This window comes from Psammomys obesus, unplaced genomic scaffold (genome assembly GCF_907164565.1).
Source record: "Psammomys obesus unplaced genomic scaffold, mPsaObe1.curated_primary_1811, whole genome shotgun sequence".
In the NCBI taxonomy this organism is placed as follows: domain Eukaryota; kingdom Metazoa; phylum Chordata; class Mammalia; order Rodentia; family Muridae; genus Psammomys; species Psammomys obesus.
This window is the reverse complement of record NW_026590062.1, coordinates 12,045,419-12,065,732: the sequence shown is the minus strand read 5'-3', so window position 1 is coordinate 12,065,732 and position 20,314 is coordinate 12,045,419. Positions and strand designations below refer to the sequence as shown.

General features: G+C 48.1%; 3 protein-coding genes across 3 annotated transcripts in view; 1 reads left to right on the top strand and 2 right to left on the bottom strand.

Moving 5' to 3' along the window:
- Positions 1 to 315: 315 nt before the first annotated feature.
- Diablo (diablo IAP-binding mitochondrial protein) lies at positions 316 to 14,535 on the top strand. The gene is made up of 6 exons (XM_055606339.1): positions 316 to 416; positions 1,115 to 1,241; positions 5,675 to 5,806; positions 7,663 to 7,773; positions 7,889 to 7,985; positions 13,736 to 14,535. The coding sequence occupies exons 1-6, from the start codon at positions 319 to 321 to the stop codon at positions 13,930 to 13,932; spliced, it is 762 nt and encodes a 253-aa protein (XP_055462314.1). The 5' UTR covers positions 316 to 318; the 3' UTR covers positions 13,933 to 14,535.
- Positions 14,536 to 14,737: 202 nt separating this feature from the next.
- On the bottom strand, positions 14,738 to 15,878 carry B3gnt4 (UDP-GlcNAc:betaGal beta-1,3-N-acetylglucosaminyltransferase 4). The gene has a single exon (XM_055606338.1). The coding sequence runs from the start codon at positions 15,845 to 15,847 to the stop codon at positions 14,789 to 14,791; it is 1,059 nt and encodes a 352-aa protein (XP_055462313.1). The 5' UTR covers positions 15,848 to 15,878; the 3' UTR covers positions 14,738 to 14,788.
- A 2,352-nt stretch (positions 15,879 to 18,230) lies between these two features.
- Positions 18,231 to 20,314, bottom strand: part of Lrrc43 (leucine rich repeat containing 43) — a 21,069-nt gene continuing 18,985 nt past the window's right edge. Inside the window, exon 13 of the mRNA XM_055606018.1 lies at positions 18,231 to 18,358. Coding sequence (XP_055461993.1) covers positions 18,231 to 18,358 — 128 coding nt within the window. The remainder of the gene's footprint in view (positions 18,359 to 20,314) is intronic.

Sequence of the window (20,314 nt, the reverse complement as noted above, 5' to 3'; positions counted from 1 at the left end):
GCCCGCGCTCGCCCCGCCCCGCCCCGCCCCGCCCCTCCGCAGTCCGGGCTACCCCTCCTGGACTTGCCCTCTCCGGGCGCGGCCCCGCCCCGCCCAGCAGCCTACTGCCAGGGTCGCCAGCACCCCCGGCCCTGGAGCCTGCAGCGTCTTCCGCCCAAGGCCGAGCGGTTGAAAGCCAGGTGCGACCGTTACGGCCGTTTCCTGGTGCTCTGGCCCCGCCCACTCGGCCTGTCCAATCGCAACTGCGTCCTCTGGTGGGGGCGTACCCATGAGGCCCCGGGCTCCCTGGAGCGGGCTGCGCTCGCCCCTCTGCTCGCTATGCTGCGTCACTTCCGGCGTGTGCGTCCGGCGTCCGTCCGCCGCGGGATGGCCGCTCTGAGGAGTTGGATGTCCCGGAGCGTAGCTTCCCTGTTCAGGTACGGCGGCCGCTGCAGAGCGCGGGGAGCAGCGGAGCGGGGCGCGCAGCGCGGTGGTCCCGGGCCGCGTCCCACCTTCCTCCGCAGTGTGAGGAGGTCCCCGCCTACGGCCCCCGTCCTCCGTCCGTGACAGGCTCCCGAAGCGGGCGTCCTCCCCAGCCGGGCCGCCAGTATGATTCCGTTGAGCCTCCGGTCAGCTCAGAGTCCCTGAGGACACTGCGGTCCAGCCGGGCCACGGCGTGGGCTGCAGGCCTGGCCTGGCAGCGCCTTGTGAAGAGGGCACACGTCCCAGTAAACGCCGCCGCCGGACGCCAGCGCTGCTGTCGGGCTGCTGCCTCCTGGGCTTTGTTAGCGGGGACCATTAGACCCCTGGAACCCAGGCCGGGGTCCAAAGCTAAATCTCGCGGGCAAGAGAGTTTCATGTTGGCGTCAAGTTGCTGAGCAGCTCTGAAGCAACTCTAAATATCCCCACCTAGCGGAAAGCGCCCAAGCGCATTGGCCTGTAGCTATTGCGCGCCTCTGACTCCCGAGTGCTAGCATTAAAGGCGGACTCTGTTGGCTTCTGGGATTCAACAGGCCGCCGGGTGGTTTATTTTCTTGGAAGACCACTGCTACCTCCTCATTTAGTTTACTGCTTGGCTTCAGAAGCCTTTTACAGGTTTATTTGTGCTTTTTAAAATTTGGCTTAATGTTTTCAGGTATGGGCAGCGTGTGCCTGTTTCAGCTAACCCTAAGAAACACTGTTTCTCAGAGTTGATAAGACCATGGCACAAAACTATGTTGGCTGGATTCGGTGTGACACTGTGTGCAGTTCCTATTGCTCAGGTAAGGGCTGGTCATGTGACAATGGTAGGGTTAAAAGGGTCAGGGAAACAACACCCTGACCCAGACTTGACTCCAAGACTATTTCTCGGTCTTAGTGAACTCCCGAGCATCAGAGGAGCTGCTGCCAGAGTTTCCTGAGTACCGCCTTCTTCTGAGTTGAGCGAACTCCCCATTTTCATTGTCTATTGGTGTAGAAACAGTATTGTTACCTGGTTTTGTCCCCATTCCACAACCTCTCAGTTGAGGAACCAGTGAAACTGAGCATCAGTTGAACTGGGAATTCATATGTCACTTCTTGTTTTGTGTTGTTGATTATTAATACTTCTTATTGATTTATCTTTTAGTTAAACAGCGGTTATTCCTAAACCAGCTCTATACCCAAATCACCACACAGAGATTTGTTTTAATTAACCTAGAGCACAATTCTGGACAATAATTACTCCATCCTTTAAATCCCCAAGACTGCATAGCTTCCTCCCATTCAGATTTCCCACATTATACTTGCTTTTTAGTCATATCTTAGGTCCAGTTCATCTCTCCTGGTGTTTCCAGGTTCTCTCCTCTCAGATCTCTTACCCTCCTCTCACTAGCTTCCTTCTCTTCCCCTCCAGAGCAGGATGTCCCACCCTATTCTCTCCATTGCTCAGCATTGGCTGGTTGTTTAATTGGCAATACAGAGAACAAATGGTGGCATGTTTACACAAACTTGAGACAGGTGCTGGTTAGAATAAGCATCTCAATGCAATGTCTGGATTGAAACCAGATAATGGGGTAGAGAAATCAGCATGTGAATTAACAAGGGTAAATTGTATACATTCCATAAGAACCTTATACCAACAGTTTTGTTTTATGGTTTAGTCTTCACTGAGGTAATGTCAACTGTCCTGGTACTGGAAGGTACATCCATTGACTTTCCCTGGGACTATAAGGAAGTCTTCAGTTGCTTGGTTGTCACTGGCAACCATCTTAGATCCCACCAATCTAGACTCACCTACTTGAAGAGTAACGTAGACTGTAAAGGCATCCCGTTCTTGAAGATAAGCTTGGGACTAGCAGGACAGGATTAGTAGTGGAATGAAGGCCAGAGACTTAACCAGGAATCAAATTCAGGTCACTAGTCAGTACTTGGGTACACAGTACTTCAAGCTTCATAAAGGATAGACTGAAATAAAAGAATCTGATAGTCTGTTGGCAGGGGTCTTTCATTCAGCACAACTTTACTGAACAACTTTTTGTATCATACACTGGGAAGGTAAGAGGGGGAGAAAATAAAATTATTTTTTTTCTTGTTTTAAGATTTATTTTTTAGCTAGAGTGTTCTATCTGCATGTATACCTGCACCAGATCCCAGTATAGATTGTTGTGAGCCACCATGTGGTTGCTGGGAATTGAACTCAGGACCTCTGGAAGAGCAGACAGTGCTCTTAACTGCTGAGCCATCTTTCTAGCCCCACAAATTCTTACTATAAAAAAAAAATACATTCTGGGTAGAAAATAAGCAGCTATAAATTGAGTGTAGTGATATGTTCCTATAATTCCTTCATGGGGAGGCTAAAGCAGGAAAATCAAAAGTTTGAGGCTAGCTTAAGTTACTTATATCTTGAGGTGCTGCAAAATGCACTCCTTCTCCACCCCCCAAAAATAGGTGGTGGTGGCCGTGGCAGCAACCAGCATTTGAGAGGCAGAGGCATGTGGATCGCTGAGTTCTAGACCCTGGTCTACAGAGTGAGTTCCAGAACAGTCAGGGCTATTACACAGAGAAACCTTGTGTTGAAAAAAGGAAAAGTCCGCTGGTGATATAATGTAAAGAAAAATGGGCTGCAGTGGGATGAGACTGCTTCATTTAAGGGTGTTTGAGAAAGCCACTCTGGTAATGAGACCAATGGTAATAACCTGGGGAAGGGAGAAGCCCAGAAGCTGTATTTTGCGTGGTGTAAAAAGATGGGTGGAGGAGAATGAGGACTTGTCCAGTAGTGAAGCCAGACAGGTGACCAGGATCACCTGCTGTGATTGGTTTTTGGATTTTACTCTGAAGCCACAAAGGATTTGACGTTGGAATAAAATGACCTTGTGTAAGTTTTACGGTTATTGTTATCTCAGGGGGTGAGCAGGGTAATGGGAGCGTCTAGATGAGATGATGGTAAGTGCTAGCAGACAGCAGAGGGGATGGGGAGAGCTGTTCTATTTGAATTGTCATTTGCTCGGTCAGAGGAGGAGGTCTCCCCTGGAAGAAAGTTACATTTTGGAACTGTCAGTGAGCAGCACATATTAATGTGATGGGTTTTTGTAAACACTGGAGATGTGGTTTATGGAGAAGAGTTAGATAAGAAACACACAAGCTCATTTCAGCAAAATATTCCTGATCCTTTTATTTCCATTTATTGTAAGCACTTCTGACATCTGAGACTCATTAACATCCCCGTCTCATTCCAGCTGCTATCTCTGTATGCTGATGAACCTTAGCTCTAAGCTGCCCAAGTGAACATCAGTCATCTTGATGACAAGACAGTCCTTTTAAAATTACATTTAGCACATCAGTCCTAAATGTGAGGGTATGAGAGGAGAGCTCCAGGAAGGGTTGTCTGGCAACCTCAACAGCAGAGTCATCTTGCCAAGCTGCCAGCATTCTTTTTTCTTTGAGAATGGTGGGGTTTGTCCTCTTATCTTAATTTATAGCTTTATAAATCCGTTGCTAGGCAGTTCTGGGCTGTAGGACTAAAGCTGCCATAGCCATCTCCTGTAGTGTTGGTCTGCTCTTCAGAACTCCCATGACTGTTACATGTTACAGAGCTAATTGGAGCTAGTTCTGCCTGCACTCCAGTACCCTAACCAGTTTTCATTTCCTTCCTTCCAAGGACCTTAGCCATTCTGGACCTAACTTCCTCAGTACCAAGTCACATTCCTTTAAAGCCTTTCTGAGTTCCTAGTCAATTGCTTTCTCTTTCTGGCTACTAGATAAATGTGTTTTGATGTTTGATGATGATCTATGTGGTGCTGGTTGGGTCAGCAGAATATGAGAAAGTACAGGGTTAGGAGACAGTTTATTTTGAGGTTTAACTGGATGTGTGATTTCTAGGGAAAGTCCATTCTGTATGTGGATTTCATTGTCTGTAAAAAGTAGTGATACTCATCCTGGAAATGAGTGAAAACACATTGTAAAGTTAGTATTGTTATTCTCTGGTTTTCAAGACACTGTGTCAAAGTTTAGTTTCCTATCAGAGCTGCTGTTCTGTGTAGCTTTTCAGTTTGAGATCTGTATGAAATGTGGATGTAATGACATTCTTTCGTTTTGTTTTGTTTTTTTTTAATATTTTTTATTATGTATACAGTGTTGTGTCTGCATGTACACCTGCACACCAGAAGAAGATACCAGATCTTATTTATGGATGGTTGTAAGCCACCATGTGGTTGCTGGGATTTGAACTTAGGACTTCTGGAAGAGCAGCCAGTGCTCTTAAACTCTGAGCCATCTCTTCAGCCCTGTGATGAAATTTTTGATTCATTTACAAAACAAGAAACATTTCATGTTTTGAAGTCATGCTGCTTTTAACAGTTATTCTGTGATTTTTATACTCCATGCAGCAAAACCAAGATAGTATATACATCACAGAGCAGCTGCTGTTGATACAGTGAGGTCTCTGTTGAGAGGAAAAAGAATTTATTTTAAGTACTGGGTCAGTTTTCAGTCAGTGACCAATTCCCATAATTTTGTGTAGGGTTCTATTGATTTTTGGTTTTCAATGTAATGGCTGAGGTTAGAGTGAACAGCTCTTCCCCTGCTTCCAAGACTATTCCGCTCATTGCCTTCCAGCATCTGCCTATTTCCTGTTAAGACTCAGCTCATTCACATCAGACCTCTGAAGTCTTTTGCTAATAACACTCCAGCACAGGATTGGTGGTTTCCTGTGTGCCCTACTTATCTTATCAACTGCCACAGCTCCCTTGATACTGTTTTCTAGATGTTTGTTCTCTGCTTGCTGAAGTGAGGGAAGAGAATGTCTTTTTATAGATTTGGTTTTTCAGGACAGGGTTTCTCTGTGTAACAGCCCTGGCTGTCCTGGAATTCACTATGTGGACCTTGAACTCAGAGATCCGCCAACCTCTGCCTCCCCAGTGCTAGGGCTAGTCAATGTCTTTATATTTTCAGCATCTAACATCAAGTTATCAATTGTAGCTTTGTGAATTTGTTATTACTAGTTATTTTGTATAAAGTACTTTGTGCTCTGGATCTAAGAATGAAAGTAAGAGAGATACTACCCTGAGATTATATATCCCTGTGCTATCTTAAACCACCAAAGCCTGATGTTTTCCCAGAGAAATATGCTGATATAGTTTCGTAAGTACAAAGCGGCTTCAGGGCATCTTCTGAGACCACCAGGTTCTCATCGGTAGCTTTACACAGGTTGGAAGCAGAATAACTGTTTATCTTTCAGAAATCGGAGCCCCACTCTCTTAGTAACGAAGCGTTAATGAGGAGAGCTGTGTCTTTGGTAACAGACAGCACTTCCACCTTTCTGTCACAAACCACGTATGCGCTGATTGAAGCAATCACCGAGTATACTAAGGTATGTCTCCTTCGTGCTGTCTTTTTTTTTTTCAATGTTAAGAGATGGAATCCAGAGGTTTATGGGTGCCAGGGAAGTACTCTACTCCAGAGCTACAATCCTCACTGTCCTCTAAAGCATTGATTTGCTAATCCAGCAGTTTGCAAACTATGGCTCATAACCACATGTGGTCTAATAGCTGTGTTCATATTTTATTGGAACTTAGCCAGGCTTGTGTATATACTGAGAGTTTAGGTAGCTTTAGCAGAGCTCATAAAGCTCTTGCGCCTCAAATACTTATTGTTTGGCCCTTAAAAAAATGTTGCTGAGAGCTGGGTTTTGTATTAGCTCATTCGTAGAATGCTTGCCTTGGTATTATTCTCAACAACTTGGTGGTGTTCACATATAACCAGCACTTGAGTAGAGGCAGGGGGATGAGAAGGTCAAGGCTAGTTTGAACTGTGAGACTCCTTGTCTGAAAAAGAGTACTGGAGCACAGGCTTCACATTTCTCAGCACTTCCTTCCCCCTTTATTTTATAGGAAAATTGAAAAGGCAGGCTGCGTGTGACCCTAGTATTTAGGAGGCAGAGGCAAGCAGATCTCTGCATTCTGGACCACCTAGTTGACATAGTGAGAACCTTTCTCAAAAAGTGAGACCAGAGGGCTGGAGAGATAGCTCAGCGGTTAAGAGCACTGGCTGTTCTTCCAGGGGTCCTGAGTTCAGTTCCCAGCACCCACATGGTGGTTCACAACCATCTATAATGAGATCTGGTGCCCTCTTCCGGCATTCAGGGTCTATATGCAGATAGAGCATTCATATATAAAATAAATTTTTTAAAAGCATTTGAAGCTGGTGAGATCACTCAGGAGGTTGAGTACTGGCTGCTCTTCAAGAGGACCCGGGTTAAATTCCCAGCACCCACATGGTAGCTCATACTTGGCTGTAATTACAGTTTCAAGGGATCTGACACACATGGAGGCAAAACACCAACACACATAAAATAGTTTTAAAAACAAGGCACCTAAAGAAAAGGCCAGGAGGTGGTGGTGTATGCCTTTAATCCAGCTCTCAGAAGGCAGAGGCAGACAGATTCTGAGTTTGTTGCCAGCCTGGTCTACAGACTGAGTTCAAGGATAGCCAGGGCTACACAGAGAAACCTGGTCTTGAAAACCCAAAAACAAAAAAAGTGCCCAGGGAATACTGGGGTGTGGAGTATAGTGTTGGGTCCTCTTGAGCTGGAATCACGCAGGTGGTTGTGAGCTGCTCAGTATGCACTCTGGAAACTAAACTGTGCAAGAGCTTGTGACCAGAATCAGCTGACCCACTCATCTGAGTGTCTGAGTCAGGAAAGCAGGGCTCTCTACTCATGGCAGTCCTTATGACAATGATCCATGACACTAAAGGGCTAATCTCCAGTCCTGGCTGAGAGAAAAGTGCTACCCACATGAGAAATTTTTCATGTGTAGCTCAGGCTGGCCTCAAGTTTCCTCTGTTATCCCAGGATGGCCTTAAACTTGAAATCCTCCTGCCATAGCCTCTTGAGTGTTGAGATTACAAGTATACATTCCCACCCCAGGATTTTGTTTTCTGAAGGTATGAACATCACTAGTCCTTTTGCTTACTCAGTTTTGTCTTTTGTCCTCACCCTGGGGCCTCTCCAGGACACATTCCTGACTGGAATCTCTCTGGTTGTGGTCAAGGTCCTGTCCTGAGGGGCATGCATGGGCCACTAGTCCCTGAGAGCCTAGGTTAAGGACTCCTTCCTGCAAGTTTCCAGCCATGATGTGCCTCTGTTGAACCTCTTCACAGATTGAGGGTTTATTAAACTTCCCCTTCCAGGGCAGAGGCTTACTCGCTTATTTATTCTGTTTTTAGGCTGTTTATACGTTAGTGTCTCTGTATCGACAATATACAAGTTTACTTGGGAAAATGAATTCACAGGAGGAAGATGAAGTGTGGCAGGTGATTATAGGAGCCAGAGTTGAGGTGAGCACACTTGTTAGTCATTTCCTAGACTGGTCTTCATATGGTGACTAAACTGTTCTTGAGAGTCACTGTGTTAACCCTTCATGGTATCTGGAGCTCTTTTCTAAACTTGCAGATGACTTCAAAACAGCAGGAATACTTGAAGCTGGAAACCACTTGGATGACAGCAGTTGGCCTTTCAGAGATGGCTGCGGAGGCTGCCTATCAAACTGGTAGTTAAAGGGTTGGGGTTCTTTGTTCTTTTAATTTAGTTGCTAAACAAGGATTTTAGACTGTCTGATGGTACAAATTATCTTTTAGAGCAGTGGTTCTCAACCTTCCTAATGCTGTGACCCTTTAAGACAGTTCCTCATGTTGTGACCTCCAACCATGAAATTATTTTCATTGATTTTGTTACTGTTATGAATTATGATGTAAATATCTGATATGCAGGATATCTGATTTGCGAGCCCCAAAAGAGTCATGACCAAGGAACAACTGGTTTAGAGGTTTTCTTCATTTCTATGTTGTTTTGAGACATGGTCTCATGATGCAGCCTTGGCTAGCCTCAAACTCACAATACGTACAACAGGCTCACAACAGTATATAGACTCACAATATATATATATATATATATATATATATATATATATATATATATATGTACAGACTCAAAACAGTCTGACTGGTTCAGCCACCCAAGTGGTTGTAGACATGAGCCGCCACTTCACGCTTTGACATTTTATTTGCATTCACAGAAGTTATGCTGCCAGTGTCTAGAAAAATAACTAGTAAAACTGTTAAAATGTTTCCATCTTTTTATAGCAAAGGACACAGTATCATAAAGAGTGTATGGCCCGCTTAAATAAGACAGTAGAGATGAAACCAGCAGAGCATTTTTTTTTGTTCAGGCTCTGTGGTGGCATGTTCCTTTAACATGGAGCTGGTATTGTCACTCCTACTCTGAAGACCCCAGGCTACAGCTAGGAAGTGACCAAACTGAAAATCAGCCTTTGCTTCAATTTTCCTTGTATGCAAATGTTAAAGCTGGATATGGCGGCTCATGCTTATAATCTTAGCACTTAGGAGGCTGAGGCAGAATACTCAAAAAAGGAAAAAAACATATAGGTTAACATGCTGAAAAAAGGGAACCTCAGAATTAGGGCCAGAGCTTTGTTAAACTCTTATTTTAGAGCCCAGCATAGAAAATGTAAATGGTTTCCTTTCTGTAGCAAGGTATGACTTGACTGTCATTGTCTAGTGGACCTCAGAAATGATTAAATATTCAATATGTAATTGGATCCAATCCCAAACTAAATGGGACTTACCTCAAAATATCAGATTAAGTCATAAAATAATTTATTTGATTTTGAGATAGGGTGTCTCTGTGTAGCCCCAGCTTTCCTGGAACTCGATCTGTAGACCAAGCTGGCCTTGAACTTGAGTTTTTCCTGCCTTGCCTCCCAAGTGCTGGGATTAAAGGTGTGTGCCATCAGCACCACATGGCTGAGGGGAGTGTTAACAGGGTTTCACTCTGCAGCTCAAGACAACATTAAGCTTACAGTGATCCTTCTACCTCAGCCTCCAAGTGCTAGGACTGTAGGCATGGACCACCATTCTAGCAGGCTTTAATTTTTTGTAAGGCCTGTGTGCTACATAATCATATTTTATACCATACTGGAGAAAAATGAGTATACTTAGTGATTACGAAAATGAAACAAGGTATGAAAGCAGGGTTGTAGAGTGAGTACCTCTCCAGATGTGGTGGGCAGGTTCCCAGGAGGTGCCAAGAACATCGAGGGCCTCCTAGGGATCCTCACCACTACTGGGGAGAAAAAAATCTCTGTTCAGAAATACTAAACTGTGGGCCAAAGCTTTTTTCAGAGAAAAATCTTAAGTCCTGTAAGGTACTAGAGGAAGTAGTTGACTTATCCTGCAAAAGTACATGCAAAATAATTGATAGCAAACTAAAGTTTCATATTTGATTAAACAGACTTTTCCATCTGCCTTCACTTCCAGAAATACTATTCATGAGTCAAGTTTGAAAGCAAGAAACTTACTTTTCTAAAACTGGGAAAAGTTTTACTGTATAAAAGTAGCTGGGAAGTGAAAGCATATGGGAAGCTTTCCTGAGAAGTACAGGTGCTGGTTTCATGCACCACAAAGAATTGTGAGGAGGGGACAGAGAACATGGTAGATTCAGCTGATGCAGAAAATGAAGTAAACTGTTAGAAGATACAAATAGCTGATCATGGAGGTACACTCCTTTAACCCCAGCACTCAGGAGACAGAGGCAGAAGGATCTGCTGTGTTTGAGGCCAGCCTGGGCTACAGAGTGAGTTAGAGGACAGCCAAGGCTACACAGAAACCCTGTCTCAAAAAGCCAAACAAACCACAAAATACAGACTAAGGGATTGGGAGCTAGTCTAGTGCCTGAGTTCAAGCCACAGTGCCTATGCAAAAACCAGGCATGGTGGCACACACTTGTAATTCTAGGGAGGTGGAATCCCTGGGATTTGCTAGTCAGCCTAGCTTAATTAGTGAGCCGGAGGTTTCAGTGAGACACATGCCCAAGGTTGGCCTCTGCCTCTCCCCCAGGCATGCATGCACACCTGCACAAAATACAAAGTAATGTGTAGGAACAAGATCAACAGTACTCATAAAAATAAACCTATTAAACAGGCTGTGCCAGAAAGATAGTTTTAGGGCCAGCAAGATGGTACAGCAGATTAAAGCTCTTGCCACCAAGCCTAATGACCTGATCTTAGTATCTGGAACCCACATAGTAGAAAGAGGACTCCCATAAGTTGTCCTCTGACCTTCACCCGTACACTGGTATCACACATGTGCCCCCACACATAAGTATGGAAAACGTTCTAAACGTCTTACAGAAGCACACCTAGGAAAAGGTGGGAAATTATGAAAAGAAAAACTGAAAAATAAGCAGCAACCCATAGAAGCTAACAGCAATTTCAGAGGATAGAAGAGCAGAACAACAAGGCAGAAACAGACACAGTTACAAGTGGGATGAGCAGGTGGGCGGTGGGCTACACCTGTGACCCCAGCATCGGGGAGGCAGAGGTAGATGGGTCTCTGAGTTGACAGTCCGGTTGTGTAGGTAGTCCCGGGCTAGGAAGGACTAGTTAGTGAGGCCCCATTTCAAAAACAAACAAGTGGGATGAGCTTTGCATCTCCAGAGACCTGCTAGTCAGAGATGTGGAGATCATCCTCTGTCTTCTACCTTTGTCAGTGAGCCGAGCTCTGTCAGTCAGACCTAGAGCTCGCCGTGTGCTCATCCCTAGCTAGCTTGCTCTGTAGATTGCCTCTCCCATTTCTTCCTTCCAAGGCTAAAATTGTATGAGTCTTTTCTGTCCAGCATTCACATGGGTTCTGGGACCCAAACTCTGGTCCTTGAAGTTGAGCAGCAAGTGGTTAACCACTAAGCCATCTTGACAACTATTTAAAAAAATAATAATAATAATTAATACTCACGAGATACACACATACAAAAAGTGTTGACCTGCCTCCCAAAAAGTACGTATGCATTTAAGAGAAAGCATACAAAGACTGATTTTGTACCATTGATTCTCTGGTTGACCTTCAGAACATTACCAATATTCCTGGTCTGTAAAGCTAAAACATGCTTCCTGAGGTGGGGCTGTCGCTCAGTGGCAGTACCTTGGCATGCATGGGGCTCTGGTTTCTTAACAACTCAAGGAGCTGGGGAGAAGGCTCAGTGGTTAAGAGTACTTAAAGAAGTCCTGAGTTCAATTTCCAGCAATCATATGGTGGCTCATAACCACTTATAATGTGATCTAATGCCCTCTTCTGGCAGGCAGGCGTATATGCAGATAGAGCACTCAAATACATAAATAAATCTTGAAACAAAACAAAACAAACCATAGCTGGGTGTGGTGCACATGCCTTTAATCCCAGAACTTGGGGAGCAGGGGCAGGCGGATCTGGGCCAGTCTGTTTTACAAAGAGTCCAGGACAGCCAGACTACACAGAGAAACCCTGTCTTGAAAAACAAACAAAACATACAAGCTGAGCACAGTGGCGCAAGCCTGTAATCCCAGCACTCAGTAAGAGTGACCTTGGAGGCTAGTGAGTGCCGATTCCTACAAGCTGTCCTGGCTTGTACAGGCACACCCAGCCACTGGATACGGAAACTAATAAAAGTGCAAGCTCAGAAAAGCAGGCCCAAGATCAGATGAAAGAAAAATATGTGAACCTGAGATTAACTAGTAGGCAAGCTCAGAAAAGACTAGAGCAGATGGGAGTGGGTGTAGCTGTGAGGACAGGGCTGGGATTTTGGTTGTGACGGTCTCTACAGGCACTGTGGCCTAACATCTCACTAGTGATGCAGTACAGTAAAGGCCCTCACACGAGGAGACTCTCCTGTGTACAAGGTGCTCCTTCCAGTCACCACAGGGATCTAGTGTTGCCATCACCTCCAGCAGTGTTTGGGGACAGGGTCTTGGGGTTTAAAATGAAGAGACCATCACTGTCCAAAAAGAACTTGGAAAGTCTGTGACTCTTTCTTGGCTTAGGGATCAGGCTTTTCGATTCTGGGCTTACAAATCACTCCCTGCTTTGTACTTCCCTTGAAAGCACACAAATCAGAATCAGAAGCACAAAAGAGCCAGCTGTGCATCCAGCTGTGAATTGTTGAGCTCTTGCCCTTTGTACAGCACCACAGAAAGGGGAGAAATTGGGCTGACTGGGCTCAGCAGGTAAAGGCTACTGCCACCAAGATCCAAATTCTGATACAGTGAGAACTGGCTCCTACTAGTTGTCCTCTGACTTCCACATGCACGCCATCCTCCACCTTGAAATAAAATGGAGAAGCTACTAAACACGAGCACCATCTGACAGATGACACACTAACATTTCAACCTAACACATGGTCTAGGTACACAAGTGTGTAAGAGACGGATGTCAAATATAACACAGCACCCAGAGACCATGTAAATCTTTACATAAATCCAAAACAGGCTGAAGAAGAATCCATAATGAAAGTTGAAATTGCATCCAAAGATGGACACCAAGCCCAGGTTATTTTAGGGGAAGAGTTAGACGATGATCTTCAAAACTAAAATTCCAGGTTGGAGAGAGAACTCAGTGGGCAATATGCTTGTTGTTGTACAAACATGAGGTCCCAAGTTCAGATCCCCAGCACCCATACAGAAACAAGTCAGGGTGGCACACCTGCAGTACTCTAGTGCTGGGAGTGGGTCCCTCTTCTTTCCTGGGGCTTGCCTGGCTAGCCACAGTAGCCTAATCATCAAACCCCAAGTTCAGCCAAGATCCCGGTTTCTAAAACAACAACAACAAAAAAAACAAGACAAAACAAACACAACACTAGTGTGCATGAAGTGCTGACAAGCCTGTAATGGAATTGTATGAAGCCAACAGATGCCAAGCTGAACCCAAGGCAGCACAAAACTTAACAGTTGATTTTGACTGACTTTGAAATAGTCAAGTCAAATATCACTGCAAGTAAGATGCAGTGACAGCCCAACACAGGCAATATGCAAATGAAGCTCCCACCTGGGTATGGGTTGAGGCAGGAGGAGAATTCAAGGCCAGCCTGGGTTGTGTAAGGAGACCCCAATGTTTTGTCTTTAACAATTAGGTACATGTATTTGTGTCTGTGGTTATATAGGTGCATGTAATGCAGTTGCCCCAGAGTCTAGAACAGGGCATCAGATCCCCTGGAGCTCAAGTAACAGGTGCTTGTGAGCCACCCAACATGGGTACCCCAACTTGGGTCCTCTGGAGCATCAAGCACTCTTGAGCCCTGGGGCATCTCTTTAGCATCCAATACCCTATATCTCCTCAAAAGAAATAAGATGCAGACCTAAACTCCAAAGCCTGGATGTCAGGGAAGGTAACCTCACAAGGGCTGGGCTGCCAGCCTCAGGCTGTCGTGTGTGACTTCTCACTGTGGTGCTCAGTGCAACTGTCCATCTTTTGACAGGAGCAGATCAGGCCTCTATAACTGCCAGAAATCACATCCAACTGGTGAAGTCACAGGTGCAGGAGGTACGACAGCTCTCCCAGAAGGCAGAAACCAAGCTGGCCGAAGCACAGACTCAAGAACTACACCAGAAAATCCAGGAAGCCGGTGATGAGAGGGCTGACCAGGAAGAGGAGGCCTACTTGCGTGAAGATTGAGGGCTTGAGCTCAGTGCCCTGTCCACCCACCCAGTGGGGAAAGCGGTGGATGGCATTCACCTAGTGTCACCCCAACTCCACAGAGGCAACAGGTTCTGCCTTTGCCCATCAGACCGGAAGCCTTTTGTGAGCTGTGCCTGGCCCCTTCTCTCTGGTCTCACTCAGCCTTTATGGTCCTGATTCTTAGCCCTCGGGCATGGTTCGATACTCCCTCAGCACAGCTCCTCTTTTGCTGATCTTTTTATCTCACACCAACCTGGGCCAGAGGAGGAAGGGTCTTTCCTGCCACACCTTTCAGTTCATAGCTGTTTTAGCTATAGTTTTTAATATTACTCAGATTTTCAAGTATGATTTAGCATTTGCTCCTCCACAGGGCAGGAAGGAGCCTGTCTGGTTTGTTAAGATTTCTGTTATAATGTGACCACAGCTCAACTAAGGAGCCACTCAGAGCATGAACAGTGTTCACCTGGTGCTCCCCACGGGACCTTCTCTAACACATGCTTCTTGGTTGTTCCTTCTTTCCTTTGAGTTTCTCTGCTGTGTCCAAAGGAACAGAAGTTTGATGTTTGCAATAATAATAAAAAAAAAGCTTTGGGGCTGTCATACAGCGTCCTTCCTTCACTGCCTAGGTGGTAGGAGTGAAGGGGCACTGGGGTCCCTACAGCCCTCCGGCAGCATACACTCCCATCAGGACATGCTGGGCAGGGTTGCCAGGTTTCAGCACTTTTAATCAAATAAGGTTGGTGGCATTATAAAAAGAGATCCATTCTGCTGGCCTGCAGGGACCAGCTTTCAGTATTGTTTCTCCTGTGGTAGGCGTTCCACAGTCCCTCGGAAGCTTTGCTCACCCCAGCCCTCAGGGCTGGGGTCTGCTGGTAGCTGCACATGTGAGCTTCTCGTCTGTCACCAGTGCCCACATGGTCCACATCTCCAGGGGGCTTAGACGGTGAACCAGCAGGAGCCCTCTATACAGGCAAGGGTCCCAGGGGTCCAGGGGTTGCTGGATTCCAAATGTCTTGAAGCCGGCATGGTGTGTGGGGCTCACCCCTAGCTTTCTCAGGCACATCCCCACAAAGACATCATCAATGGGGAAGAGTTCTGCCTCCTCCATGGCTGTGTGAAGACGCCTCACAGTGGCCTGGGACATGACGTAGCCGCCGCCTCCTGCGTACGGTGGATAGTGGTGGGCCCTGTACATGGAGAATGGGATGAAGTATTTGACTTTGGAGTTCCTGTTGGGCCTGGCCAGGCGGATGACATCTCCCACTAAGAGGTCCTGGGTTGGATCCCAGCCCTCTAGGAACTCGAGCACATTGGGAACGTGGATAAAAACATCATCGTCTCCCTTTAGTATGAAGTGGGCCTGTGTGCAGGCAGCTGCCATCCAGCGCTGCACATGCAGCTCCTTGAGTGTCAGGTTGAAGAAGTCTTCAGCAAAGTCCCACTGCAGGATGTCATCAAACTGCCAGCTCTCATAGGCCAGCAGCTGGGCTGGGGGTGCAGGTCCTGCCACCCCCAGGAGGAACACCAGCTTCAGCTGCCGGCCCCTAGCCCAGCTCCCAGCCCTGCCCCAAGTGCTTCGAATGGCTGCACGCTGCTCAATATGACCAGGCTGTGACTTGATGACCAGGAGCAAGAAGGTGTCCCTGGCACATTCCGAAGGCTCCAGCAAGATGGAGAAGTTTCGGCAGTGTCGATAGGTTAAAAAGAGGCGATGCCGGCTGGGTAAAGACAGGGAAGTGTTAGCAATTGCTAGGTTGGGTGGGCACTGGCTGTGGTGAGGCCTTGGCAGCGCCTGGAAATGCTGGCGGGCCTTGAAGCTGACTGCTGGTGTGTGCTCCTTCAGAAAGAGCAGGCAGCTGAGCAGCAGAGCCACAAGGCTGCAGAACAGCACACAGCCCAGACTGCGCAACATAGTTGAAGCCCTGTGGGGAGAGAGCACCTGAGCGAGGCTCACACAGCCCGTTTCAGGAGCAAAATGAGTTATCTGCAACCCTTCAGCTAAACCCTTGCCCAACTCTGGGACTTTTGGTTTTCAAAAAGGGTCTCATTTTGATTAGGCAAGCTTAGCCTTGACCAGCGGCATGTCTCTCACCTCAGCCTCTCCACGCACTGAGATCATGAGATGAGCCACTCTGCACAGGTCCTCCCTGGAGGAAAGACTTAAAAACTGCCCTGCAGCCCTCAGCGGCCTGGGGGGGCTTCTCTCTCCCATGTGGCCTGTAGCTATTGTAAAGCTGAGACAGTCAACATTCTCAAGTACCGTATGGAATTTTGGGAGCAACAGTGTAGCTTTAGTCTTGAGTCATGTACATTATAAGCATGAAACACGATACGGGGCTTTGCGGATGCACAACGTGAAGCCTACAGTCAGCCTGGTCCCTGGCAGGCCCTGTACTGATGCCTGGGTAACACAGCCCCAGCAACAGCAGAGCCCCAGGCCTCTCGGGAGGGGAACTGTACGACAGGGCAACAGGCAGCGGTGGTTCACAAAACAAAAACCACAGAGCGTGAGAAGACGCTGGGGGAAGAGGCCTAGAGTCAGGGGCTCTGTGGACTACATGCCAACCTCCCTCAGGATTCTGCTTCCCAGCGCCCAGGTCTTCGGGAACGGACCTCAGACTTCCCTCCCTGTCACTGTTACCTCAGGTCACTGTCCAGCTTTGCCATGCATCCTGCCTAAAAAAGTTTTGATTTTTTTTTTTTCCCCAAGACAGGGTCTCGTGCCCAAAATAACCTCAGACTTGCTGTGTAGCCACGGATGACGCTGAGCACCTGGGCACCCTGCTTCCACCGCCCCAGGGCTGGGGTCACAAGCAGGGCTTCGTGAGGTGCTGGTGGCATGCGCGCTACTCAGGCGTTACAAGTTTTCTACTAGCTCTCCTTGCCTCTTTCCCTCGGAGGCTGGAGCCTCAGCCAGAGCCAGCCCCGCACCTAAACACGGGGAAGAGAGCACAGGTGTGGCAGCCAAATGTCTGAATACCCATGACCACATCTCTTTCCCATCCTTCGGTTCAAAACGGTCTATCTATAGCAGGCATGAGACAGAGCAGATCCTAAGAACGAAGTGATTGAGGAAAGGCCACAAGACCTTGGGACACTGGAGCAAGAGCACGAAGCGATGGGACAAAAAGTGACATGAAAAGAAAACAGCCAAGCTCTGCGCTGAAGCAGGGGCCAGGCAGACCAATCTGAGGATGAGAGCCTCCACGGAGGCTGGGGCGCTGCTCACCAAGGAGAGCTGGGAACGCTCGGCGAGGCTGAGCAGCACCGCCCGAGGGCGCAGCCGAGGAGCAAACGGGTGCCACTGCTTTAAAGTGATTCTTACTGCGGACGAGGGGACAGGATGTGAAACATCGGGGGCGGGGGGCGGGAGGGGACTCAGGCTGCTAGAAAGTTCTTAGGCTGCAAAGTGGATGTGGGCCTTGTGGGAATACGGGGACCGCAAGAGCCGCCACTGCTCGAGGATCGCAGGTGTGAGGAGTGGATCGCAGGTGTGAGATGAGGAGTCCGCGGCCGTCCGCGCCACTCACGAAGCGGGAGGGGGTTCTGGTCTGTCCCGCGACCCGGTGGCCCGCCCACGCCGCAGCCCCCGGAAAAGCCCACTTCCCTGCCGAACCTCCGTCCCGCGGTCCTCCCTCCGCACTACGCGCCTTGGGCCCCGCGCGCCCTCGCCCGCGGGGTGTCGGCAGCCTCGGGCTCTGGGGAGCGGGTCCCGGGAGCTCCGCTCTTTCAACCTGAATCTACGCGGCAGCGGGCGCCCGGGCCCGCGGGGCGGGGCGCCGGGGCAGCCGCCCAGACCGGACCCGAGCCGGAGCGGCCACAGAAAGCCCGCCCGCAGAGGCGCCTGCGGGCTGCGGCCGCCGTCCCTCCCGCCAACGGGATCCCGGCGCCGCGGGCCGCGCGACCTCAGCCCGGCCCCCTACAGCACCTACCTAAGCTCCCGCGGGGGCCGCGCACCGGCACGGGCGACGCAGCCTCTCACCTGGAGAGCTGGGACCCACCCCCCGGTGGGCGGGGCTTCGGGGGCGAGGCTCCCGGCGAAGGCGGAGCTCGGGCAGGGGCGGGGCAACGCGAGAGGGCGGGGCTCCGATGGAGCAACGGCGAGACTCCGCGGAGCGACACTGCAGGGGGCGGGGCCACGGGCTCCGCGCTCCGCCCCAGGACGCGCCCGCGGGCTGCTGGGAGCCCAGCGCTCCTCCCCACGCCCGTGGGGCGGCCCGCGCCACGCCCCTTCCCCGACAGGCAGCTCCACAGACTCTCGAGCTCGGGCCGCCGTGGAACCTTTACTCTCCCCGCTAGTCAGCCAGGCCGAGGAGTACTTCCTCCACCGTTCGGTACTGCTGCAGCTGGATCTGGATCTCCACTGTCAAGGGCTCCAGCTGTTCCACGTTTTCGATGATTGGGGTCGCCGGTTTGGACCTCTCTGAGAAAATAAAAGTGAGAGCAGCTGAGTCTTAAGGGACAAAGGGGCTGCAGGTCTTCCCGAGACGTGCTCCTCTCTCATCCCAGAATTCAAGCCCTGTCCTCCGACCTAGAGAAGCTTGGCTTCCGAAAGAGATCCAGAATGTTAACCGCAAAAAAGAATAAACTGCATCTAATGAGGTCATTGAATAAGCCTCAGCTGTTTGAGTTGCAAAAGAAATTAGCTTTTTGCCGCCAACGCTGACTGCCTGAGGTCCATCCCCAGGACCCACTTGTCCCTGTGACCTCCACGTGCAAACTACAGCCCTCGTGTGCACGTACACGTATAAAATAAATGCATAAATAATGGAAAAAGAAAGAAAAAGGAAAAAAAGACACCGAGGATGTAGCTCAATTCGTGGATGGCTTTTTGTAGCCCTAGCTTTGATCCCCAGCACTGCATAAGAGAGGGGAAAACTGAATATTTTGCAGGGTGTTTTTTTTTTTTTTTTTTTTTTTTTGGTGGTGGTTTGTTTTGTTTTTTGAGACAGGGTTTCTGTAGCCCTGGCTGTCCCGGAACTCACTATGTAGTCCAAGCTGGCATTCTACTCCTACCTCTACCTCTCAAATATTTTCTTATTCATGAAGAAATCATGAAGCCAGGTGTGGTGGTGCACATCTGTAATCCTAGCCCTTAGAATGTGGAGGCAGGAAGATCAGGAGATTAAAGTCGTCCTCAGTTACATTGCAAGTGCAAGGCCAGCATAAGCTACATGAAACCCTGTCTAAAAAGAGAGAGGGAGGGAAGGCTGATGAGATAGTGTGCCAGGTAAACGCTCCTTACATCCAGAGTTCAATCCCTTTCCCTCCACCACGGTGGAAGGAAAAAATGGACTCCTGCAGGTTGTCCTCTGACCCCTAAACAGGCACCATGCACAGTAGATATACTGATACACACACAGATCTAAAAAAGAAAGCAAAAACTTAGCACTTACTGAATTTGTTGTAAGATCCAAGAAATATTCACAAACCCTCTTTGAATTCCCCCTTAAAATACTCCCTTTGGGACAGGCTATAGCTCAGGGATGGAACACTTGCCCAGCATGGATTTCCAGGGATGATCCTTAGCAGCCCTCAGAGAGGAAATAAGCTCCCCTCTTTTTCAGCTTTCTGTGGGTTATGAGGTTGGCTTTCCCTGTGTCTGTCAACCAGAGCAGCACGCCCCCAACTAGACTGCAGCTGCAGCTGCTCCCAATCAAGCCGGACAGTAAGAGACAAAAGTGTTTTATTCAAACAAACAAACAAACAAACAAACAAACAAAAAACCTTACAAAGTATCCTCACAGTCTGGTGTCACAAGACAGATCCCTGTAGTCCACTATGGTGTGGCCTCCAAGTTTTTTTGTTTTAAGGCAGTGTCTGTCATTAGTCTGAAACCCAGGGAGCCTAGCTGGTCAACCCCGGGGGTAAGTGCCTCTTTCATCAGCATTGGGGTAACAATACCTCAGGTGATTTGTTTTCTTGTTCTATTCTAAGGGATTGTTTACTTGTTTGCAAGGGGTGGCTTTTTTTCTTCTGTTTGTTTCTTGAGACAGATTCAGGTAGCCAAAGCTAGCCTTAAACTCATGTAGCTGAGGATGACCTTACACTCTCAATCCTCTTGTTCCTGCATCCCAGGCCTGTACCACCATGCCTGACTGGAAGTGTTTCTATTAAAGGCACGGAATGCTATAAATTAAAAACTTTAATGGCACCCCACTAATTTTGAGTTCAAGGCTAGCCTGGTCTACAATAGAGTTCCAGGCCGTTCAGGGAGAAACAGACAGACCCTGACTCAACACCACCAACAATAACAACATCCCCTGCCCCCGAAATCTAACACACCGGAAACTGAGGCAGGATTATGAGTTCCAGGCTACTATGGGCTACACGAAAGAAAGAAAGAAAGAAAGAAAGAAAGAAAGAAAGAAAGAAAGAA

Excerpts from the sequence above, each read along its gene's own strand:
- Diablo (XM_055606339.1), top strand. The coding sequence starts at position 319 with ATGCTGCGTCACTTCCGGCGTGTGCGTCCGGCGTCCGTCCGCCGCGGG. Across the intron at positions 417-1,114 it reads AGCGTAGCTTCCCTGTTCAG|GTATGGGCAGCGTGTGCCTG; the intron begins GTACGGCGGCCG and ends TAATGTTTTCAG. Across the intron at positions 7,986-13,735 it reads GGAGGCTGCCTATCAAACTG|GAGCAGATCAGGCCTCTATA; the intron begins GTAGTTAAAGGG and ends ATCTTTTGACAG.
- B3gnt4 (XM_055606338.1), bottom strand. The coding sequence starts at position 15,847 with ATGTTGCGCAGTCTGGGCTGTGTGCTGTTCTGCAGCCTTGTGGCTCTG.